Source organism: Bubalus bubalis, chromosome 11 (assembly GCF_019923935.1).
Source record: "Bubalus bubalis isolate 160015118507 breed Murrah chromosome 11, NDDB_SH_1, whole genome shotgun sequence".
Taxonomy (NCBI): Eukaryota; Metazoa; Chordata; class Mammalia; order Artiodactyla; family Bovidae; genus Bubalus; species Bubalus bubalis.
In genome coordinates this window covers 81,461,965-81,470,804 of record NC_059167.1, presented here as the reverse complement: position 1 = coordinate 81,470,804, position 8,840 = coordinate 81,461,965, and the positions used below count along the sequence as shown (strand labels likewise).

At 55.2% G+C, this 8,840-nt stretch overlaps 2 protein-coding genes across 2 annotated transcripts; both read right to left on the bottom strand.

Annotated features, from left to right (window-relative positions):
- Positions 1-1,746: 1,746 nt before the first annotated feature.
- Positions 1,747-4,617, bottom strand: CMTM5 (CKLF like MARVEL transmembrane domain containing 5). The gene is made up of 5 exons (XM_006065738.4): positions 4,056-4,617; positions 2,938-3,090; positions 2,414-2,506; positions 2,118-2,202; positions 1,747-2,024 (listed from the first exon to the last, which is right to left on the bottom strand). Exons 1-5 carry the CDS (start codon positions 4,179-4,181, stop codon positions 2,011-2,013), a joined length of 471 nt encoding a protein of 156 aa, XP_006065800.2. The 5' UTR covers positions 4,182-4,617; the 3' UTR covers positions 1,747-2,010.
- Positions 4,618-5,451: 834 nt separating this feature from the next.
- On the bottom strand, positions 5,452-8,840 carry IL25 (interleukin 25). The gene is made up of 2 exons (XM_025296102.3): positions 8,058-8,840; positions 5,452-6,065 (listed from the first exon to the last, which is right to left on the bottom strand). The coding sequence occupies exons 1-2, from the start codon at positions 8,297-8,299 to the stop codon at positions 5,810-5,812; spliced, it is 498 nt and encodes a 165-aa protein (XP_025151887.1). The 5' UTR covers positions 8,300-8,840; the 3' UTR covers positions 5,452-5,809.

Sequence of the window (8,840 nt, the reverse complement as noted above, 5' to 3'; positions counted from 1 at the left end):
CACACACGTGAGCAGAGCACACACAGGCGCACACCACAGAGCACAACTCTGCTCCTTCCAAGCTCCCACCAGGGACAGGCTGGCTTGGGTCACACAACTGCTCAAGGGACAGGGCAGGTCCTGAGCCCCCTCTGCTAGCAAACCCCTGCCCCCTGCGGTGCTTTACAGCCAGGCTCTCCTGACCACCTTCTCATCCCTTCACTGCCCCCCATCTCCTGGACTCCCCAGCTAAGCCCTTCTGATCCCTCCCCTGAGGCCTTCACCACCCCCTGTCCATGATGTCCACCACCACCTGTCTTGAGAATGGCCTGTACAGAAAGTCCTGAGAACCATGAGCAAAGACCAAAGAAACACAAAATTCAGTCGGTTCTAGCCCTGGAAAGGCCACCAGCCATGGTGAGGAGCCAGGATGTGAGGACAGAACAGGACATAGGGGGCAGGAAAAGCCAGACCAAGAGAGGCAAGGTGGATAGCATCTAGGGGAGCAGAGTACCTCTACCAGAGCTCAGGTTCAGGCAGGTTTTGGGGACCAGGGCCTGCATCTGGACAGAGCACCTGAGAAAGAAGACATTTCAGGGCAGGAACACGCGAGTATTGGAGAGGGGCTATGAGCAAGTCAACTTGGAGGAGCGCAGCCATTTTGGGATCTGCAAGGCTGTGCAGGGTCATCCTGGCTACACTGGGCTCTCATGGGCCAGGAAGGGCTGACTCCAAACTCCCCCTGAGCTGTGACTACCCTTCACTAGCTGGTCTCCTTTCCCGTCTGTGAGGCTCAAGGAGGGAAGGTCTGCCAGCCACCTCTGAATCCCTGGGGCCCAGCACAGGGTCTGTACATGAGATGTTCAGGAAACATCCTGCTGGGGTGCTGGCAGCCTGGGAAGGTGGCCCTACTGATGGAGAGAGCTGGAAATGAAGCTGGGCCGTTTTCAATGAGCTTCAAGGGGCTCAGCATAATATCCAGAACACCTGTTTAGGCGTTAGGGGTGCTGGGCTCCAGCCCTGTGTGTGCGTGCTCAGCCACTCGGTCTGTCCGACTCTTTGCGACCCCATGGACTGTAGCCCGCCAAGCATCTCTGTCCATGGGATTCTCTCAGCAAGAATACTGGAGTGGGTTGCCATTCCCTTCTCCAGGGATCCTCCCAACCCAGGGATTGAACCTGGGTCTCCTGCACTGCAGGCAGATTCTTTACCACTGGGCCACCAGGGAAGCCCAGGATCCAGCCCTAACTCTGTCACAAATAAAGAGGTCACATCCCCTAACTGGGCATGTCCTCTCTTATGTGAAATGAGGGCATTGAACCAGCTGATATCTGAGGGCTTGTCCAGCTCCAGCAATAAGGGAATCTCCCTCTTACATTGGATGCTGACCTCTCCCTGGTGACCTGTGGGTCAAGTCCTCCCCACACCACCAGGGGGAGCTCTACACATGCCCCAGGCAAGCAACCCACTAGAAGGGCTGGACAGGTGGGCCTTCATTCACCTGGGGAAGGCTTGTGCTTTTTCATACACAGGACTCGGGGTTCCCAGCCACCAGGCTCACCACAAGGTAGCCTTGCACCCAAGAGTCATGGCATGGAAATTCTGTGTTGAAGGATATCCTCAGCATCTTCAGTCTAAAGCCCCACTTGCTCATTGTTCAGACCTAGTCCCAGAGAAAGGACCATGACCTGCTCCACGCAACATTCCCATGAATATTCCTAGCATTCCTGATCTGCCTAATTTCTGAGGAAGAAAGAGATTCACCAGTAGGATTTCAATCTTTTAATTTGGGAATGACCAGCCTCCTCCTGCACCCTCCCCTTAGTCCATAAAACCCCCTCCCTGGCCGAGCTTCATCAAATGCCAGACTAGCCCCCACAGACAAGTCCACGTGACTTCTCAGGCCTGGCTCCATCACTGTAGGCTGGGGCAGTAGACAGTAGGCTAGGGAGCTAGTGAATCCAAAGGAGATGAGTCTGGGCTCCCCTGTCCCACTTTCTGGCTGGGCTCAGAAGCCAGGTATCCCCAGGGTCACTGCTGGTCCCCTGTGAAGATGGAGCCAGGTGGGATAGGACATGGGGGGGTAGCTGGGTTGGGGGACAGGGGGCATTTCCTCTCCCCAGAGGATAGGCACTCACCCTGGGCAGCCCTGGGCACCATCTCGGTCCGGTAGATCTTGAAGGCATCATAGGCAAAAACAGAAACCAGGATGATGCCAAACACCTGTGAGAGCAGGAGGAGGATGCCACAACAAAGGCCAGCCAGCCACTGGACACCAGGGAGAGGGAGGTGGGTGATATAGGGCAAGGTGTGAGCCAGGCCCTGGGCACTGACTTGAGCTTGGGGTGGACAGAGGCACAGGAAGTGTGCAACCATCAGCCGGAGGTCCCTGGGGGGTGGGGGAAGCCGGAGAATTCTGCAGGGCTGGACTCACAAAAGCAGCAATGGCAGCTCCATCCCGGGAGGTCACAGCCGCGAAGGAGACCACCAGGAAGATGATGATGGCGCTGACACAGCGGAGGAAGTCCTGGGGGTTGGGGGTGCAGGGTCAAAGGGAAGCAGAGGGCAGGCGGCATCAGCCTGAAGTTTTCCAGGCTAGTCAGCGGCTTGACCCTCAGGTACTGGGAATCCCTACACGGAGATGCCCTTGGACACAACATAAGGCACTTGAGAGACAGAAAGCAAGAGAGAGCTCACACAGCTCCCCGGGGAGGGACGCAGATGGGCACAGAGGAACAGAGACCAAGATGAGAAGCCAAGGGGCTGGGTTGGGGCTGGACCTGCATCGGGGAGCAGTCTGAAGGATGGGGTCAAAGCCATGTTTGAGTATAGGACATGGGGGCTGGATTCCTTGCTTACCCAGGAAAGAGAGAGAGGCTGGAAGAGGAAAATTCAATGTTGAAAGAAGAAAGGGCCCAGAATGGGGGGGGGGAGGCAGCACGGGGTGGGGACCCTCACCAGACAGGGCCAGTTCAGCCGATCGAAGCGCTGGTAGTACTGGGTGGCATAGAGGAAGAGGAAGGCTAGTGTGATGAAGAACTCCAGCAGCGCGGCAGCCATGTAGGCAGAGATGGAGGCCGTGAAGCAGATGAAGATGATGAAGGTCAGGGCCTGCAGGGCCGAGGGTGGGCAGTTTACCAGGAAGGGGACACAGGCCAGGACAGGCCTTTGCCTCCCTCTTTCCAGGAAGCTCCCCCAGCCAGCACACCGCCTGCCTTCAGAGGTCTCGCCAACCCTGGTGGCAGGAGCCACACCCAGGGCCTTTGCCCATCAAGGGCCGACTCCAGCCTCCCACCTCTGCCAGCCCAGGCTCCCCCTGCTCCAGGGCCCCAGCAGCCCCAGCAGTTTAACCAAGCTTCACGGCTCTGGGGAACACCACTCTATGAAATCCGAAAAAGAGTGGGTCCCCCTTTAGCACTGGGAACACCAGCCCCTCGAGTGGTGAGACATCAGCCTGTGCCCCCAGGAGGTACCCCATGCCCCATAATAATTCCAGGATGCCTAAAACTCCTCTAACAAGGACGAGAGCCCCTGGTTCCATGCCAAGAGGCAAGGATTAGAAGGCAGATGCTCCAGAGTGGATGTGCGTCCCCTGAGCTCTCTCATCCCCTCAGTAGGACAAGGTATATGCCGAAAACTCAGGTTTACACTGAGGTCTTGCTAAGCGAATAAAGGAAGGTACTTTCCTGAGGACAGATGTTCACAGGGAGCAGGCAACAAGATAAAGTGGGGCTGCAGAAAGTCTGCCCTTTGGGGTAACTGAACTTCTTGGACATGCCAAGAAGTGGCCATCTAAGAGCCCGGGGAGAGGCCGGCTGGTGTTACCCCCGTCCCATCCCATCCCTGTGCCTCACGCTCCCTCAGTGTCGTCTAGCTTCAGTCCTTCCTAAAGGCGCTGAAAGCTGCTGTCGAAGCCTCCAGGTGGAGGAGCAACAAGAAGGCAGGGGAGGAGATGCGGGGAGGGTCGCTGGGGCAAGCAGGGTGTCTGAGAGCCAGGGGAGGGAGGCTGCTGAGGGGTGAGCCCTGAGGGGCCCGGGGCTGGAGGTGAAGCTCTAGGCTGGGGAGGCGGCTGTTACCAGCTCAGTTTCCAGCAGGATGCCTTTGAGGGAGGAGAGGAAGGTCTTGTCCACCGCGAAGCCCTCGAGCCCTGCAGCTGCCCCCTCCTCGGGGGGCCGGTCCCGACGACTCCAAGCATTGAACATCTCTACGAGGCCCACTGGGTACAGCCCCCGACTGCCACCAGCCCAGGAAGGAAAACAGGAGGATGGGAACCTGGCAGGACGGGGAAGCAGACAGGAGCAGGAAAGGCACTACGAGAAACCTCAAAGTGAAGCGGGCAGGCCTGCTGTGGGGCCCCGGAGAAGGCGGCCGCGGGGTGGGGGCGGGGGGTTGCTTGCCCAGATAGGCCTTCACCCAGCTGCCCAGAGTGCCCTGCTGGTGCCTGCACTGGTCCCCAGGAGGCACGTGGAAAAGGGGGGCGGGGAAGAGGGGAGGGGTCAGCTCTCCTCCTACTTGGAGCCTGACCCCTCCCACCCGCCGAGGGTGGGCGAAGGGAGGAGGGGAGAGGCGGCGGACTGCGGAAAAACCGGGAGGAGCTGGGAGGTGAGCCGAGAAATGTGCCAGGCTAGGAGCCCCCGAGAACCCAAGCCTGAGGCAGTTTGCGTCCTCCCTTCCCTAACCTTAACCCTCTTCCTCACCATCCTTTCTCTCTTTTCCTTTCAGGGAGGGTGGGAGCTGGATCCCGGCCCAGGCAGCACCCCTCAGGACCAAGCTGTAGCAGCCAAAACTGAGGACAAAGGCAGATTGTTGGGGGGACAAGGGGGCGCTGTGTGCCCGCTGTGGTGCCTCAATGGGCCTCTGTTTCTCCAGTATGCCAGGAGGGCAGCCTGACCCCCACCCCGGTGCTTAGGGCTGGGCCAGGGAGCCAGGGAAGGGGAGGGATTGGGGGACCACAGCAGAAACTCTGGAGGGCAGTAGGTGGGGGCTGACAGTGGGGAGGAAATGGGACCAGGCTGGGGACCACAAGATGCTCAGGCACCAGGGATGCCAAAGACAAATTAGGCCACTTTTAAGTACAGATTATTTATTTGAACAATTCTCTCCCTGCTCAATAACAGCCTCTTCCTTAGCAGCGTTCCTGTCAAAAGACTAGCAACTCCACCAGGAGGTTTAAGGTCGATGCTCCAAAGTCGATGCTCACTAAGTGTTTGATGAATGAAGGAAAGTGAAAGTCGAAAGTGAAGTCACTCAGTAGTGCCCAACTCTTTGTGACCCCGTGGACTGCAGCCTACCAGGCTCCTCTGTCCATGGGATTTTCCAGGCAATAGTACTCGAGTGGATTGCCATTTCCTTCTCCAGGGGATCTTCCCAACCCAGGGATTGAACCCGGGTCTCCTGCATTGTAGACAGACGCTTTACCATCTGAGCCACCAGGGAAGTCAGCAAACAAACTAATGAATTGAAGGGCTCTCCACTGGCGAAGGGAAAAATATCTGAAAGTGCCTGTGCTGCACCAGGGCAGCTGGGGGTGGGAGGAAAGAAGAGACAGACATAGCAGAGCTTTGAAGACCTTTCCCAGGAGGAAAGGACAGGATGCCAGTTTCCAGGGACCATAACCAGCCACTACTGCCTTGGATTTGCCCTGCATTTCTCACCCACTCCAAAAAGTGCAAAGTGCGGTCCCCCCAGGGTCCCCCATCCTGTCCCAAGATCCTGCTGCTCCGGGTGGTCCTTTGGAGGGGCTGTGCCTTCGGGTGTCCTGGTTCACCACAGCAGGTGGTTGTCCAACCAGCTCCAGTGTTTGCCCAGGGACCAGCCATGGTCAGCACAGCTAGGCCATCACACGGGGCCGCACGCACACGCAAGCCAAGGAGACACGGTAGAGCCTGCGTTCCAGGCAGTAGCCATGGTGGTCGCCCTGCTGTCCAGGGCACGGCCGCCGGTAGAAGACGGTCTGGTTGTGGTAGAGCAGCTCTGAGTTTCCCAGGGGGTCCATGTGGGAGCCCGTCTGGAGGCTGACACAGTGTGGACACAGGCAACGTGCGTGGTACAGATCCTGCGGGAGCCGGTTCAAGTCTCTGTCCAACCTGTGGGGTGGCAAGAGTCAGGCCCTGGAGGGAGGCTGGCCAGGAGCCCGGGGGACCAGCCAGGGGCAGTGAGCACCCAGGGTGGAAACACCAGGGCTGCTGTCAGTTCTGTGGCTTCGGTTCCAGCTCTGGTACCCACAAACCAGGTGGCTGTGAACAAGTCACCCCCTCTCCCCTGGGATTTATTCTCCTGAACTGTGAGGGTCGGGGATGGAAGAGTGACTTTCCAAATGGTCCCGGAACCCTGAGGGAGGGGTCAGGTGGGGAGCTCCCCTGGGGCCTCTACCAGACCAGCTGTGGTTCCATGTGATACATATGCTGGTTCTAGCATCAGGCTGCCTTGTGTGCTTGTTAGTATATATGTATATTTTAATTTTAAAATAAAAATTGCTCTTATATCCAAGTATAAGAAAGCACGAAGTGAAGGCTGACAGTCTGTCTCCCACCAGCCCCACTCCCCTGAGGGAGCCACTGTGTGCCATGTCCTGCCCGTCCTCCAGATTCCAACTGTGCATGTATAATAAGCACATGTTTGGGTGTATGGTAAGACTTATTGACTTATTCTGAAAATGTTTCATAGCCCCCAGAAGATGTGAAAAGTCAGTGCTCCAAAGGTCTGTGCTCCAGAAACTCAGTAGGAAACAGCCAATAGGTTGGAAAACCATCCTCCCAACAGACAGGCCTTCGCAAACTGGGGCTCAGCTAGTGTAGCATTTCCCATTTCAGAGTGGATTCCCTGATAAATGCACTGTAGTGGAAGGGGTCTGTGGTCAAATGATTCTAGGAAGCGTTGAGTTTAATGGGGTCTTCTCTGCAGACTTCTTGCTGTGAATGTGCTGAGCACGCTGAGAACCTCTAGGGGGGTGGGGACTGCAGCAGTTTTCCCCCCACCTACTCGACATCATCACTTTTTTTCCAAGGAACAGCTTGTGTGACACATGTTGCAGAGCACGTCGGGGAAGACAGCCCACGTGGTTATCAAGGGTTCATAGTCCAGGTGTCTAGACCCCAGCCAAGTCAGCCGTCTGGCACCCAGCCTCCCCAAAGGGGTTCCCAACTGCTTTAGATTTAGTCTAGAAGCTAGCCAGCCTACTGAGACCACTTCAAAGCGTAGTGGCCTGGAGTCTCCAGCCTGGATCTAGTCTCAATCAAAGCTGGCCCCCTCCCTAGCCAATGACCTTCTCGTTTCATCCCCAAAGCCAAGGCTAAGCCAGAAGTAGACTTACAGTGGGTGGAAACACAGATACCCCATGAGAATGCGAAACAGGAGGAGAAATATGTTTGGGACCCCTACAGTACTAATTTTTAGTATTTTAATTCATTGTTCCAATTTCAGCACTTTCTAATATTTGTTTACATCATGACATAAATAGAGAATTATAATATGTGTCAGCACATGGAGAAAGAATAAGACAGCTCATGATCAAAGACAACCAGCCTGGAGGTCCAGCCACCCAACTGTCCCCCCAGAGCAGAAAGAGGGTATAATTAGAACACATTCATGGCTCAGAGCACTAACATTTGGTATTGGGCTGCTTTGTTCCTATATTGTACATTATTCCCTGATATTTTTGTTAGAAAAACAAAGCCATTGTAGGGGAAGGAAAAGGAGAAGAAGGGAGAGGAGGAGGAAAGATAGAAAGGGAGGAGGAGGGGGAGAAGTAGAGGAAAAGAAGAAAGGAAGAAAACCTAAATTTTCTGTACTGTTTAGATTTTTCACTATTTCATATGATCTGCATCATTAGGCTATAGAATATTATTTCATTTTACAGATTGAAAAAAAACTAAGCTTTGAACCCCTGAGCGATTTGCCCAAGGTCACCAAAAATGTGTCAGGGCTAGACCTTGTCTAACACCCAAACTTGATAACCTCCCTGAGATAAAAGGGGGACAGATAGGCTGGAATTGGCTGGAACTCCCCTGGTCCCTCACACACATCCTGACCAGCACATGAGCAGGCGTTTAGGAGAGGGCAGGGGCTGGCAGACTCACTCATATCTCCAGGGGGCGATGGAGCGGCTGTTGAGGGGTCCATCCTTGCTGGAACTGCAGGGTTCTGGGTGGTGGGCGAGGCTGGTGGTCTCTGGGGGAGGCATGAGCACACTGTTCCACTTCAGCCACTCCTCAGTGGAATTCTGTCCTTTGCTGGGGCAGCAGCCGGGCCAGTGGGTGCAACGCCTCTGGGACCCCAAACAGAGGGTGTGGGTTCCCATGACCATTGCCAAGAATGCCATTGCCTGTAGGAAAAGGCTAGTGAGAAAACTGCTCCTGCCTAGTCTGGATGCCCCCTCCCCCAGCTGTTCTCTGAGATTCTAATTCATGCCTCATCTGGTCCGCAGCCCCAAAACTGAGAGCTCCCTCCATCCCCACCCACATCTCTGCTCCTGCCTCACTCAGCACAGTCCCGGCCAGGCCCCTGCACACTTACCTGGTACATGCTGGATGCTGCTTGCCAAGCCTCAGTGCCACACTGGCTGACAGCAAGCCCTTGTGGAAGCTGTTTGACTGGAGCAGTTTAGGAGTCCTGGTTTTATTTTCAGCAAATCTGTTTTGTTTATTCAAATTTATTTCCACTACCTTTTGGAGGGTGTGACTTGAGATTAAAAAACAAAACAAACCCCCAAAAAAACAACTTGTAAGTCTTTCCAAAAGCTGCTTTAAATGCTAGACTCATGGAAGTTGTGATTAACATCGTCGTAAGCCTATTGAGTAAACTTTGTTCTTTGCCCTTTTCTGGGGGTGGGGTCAAAGTAATAGTATCCTGTTATCCTGTGC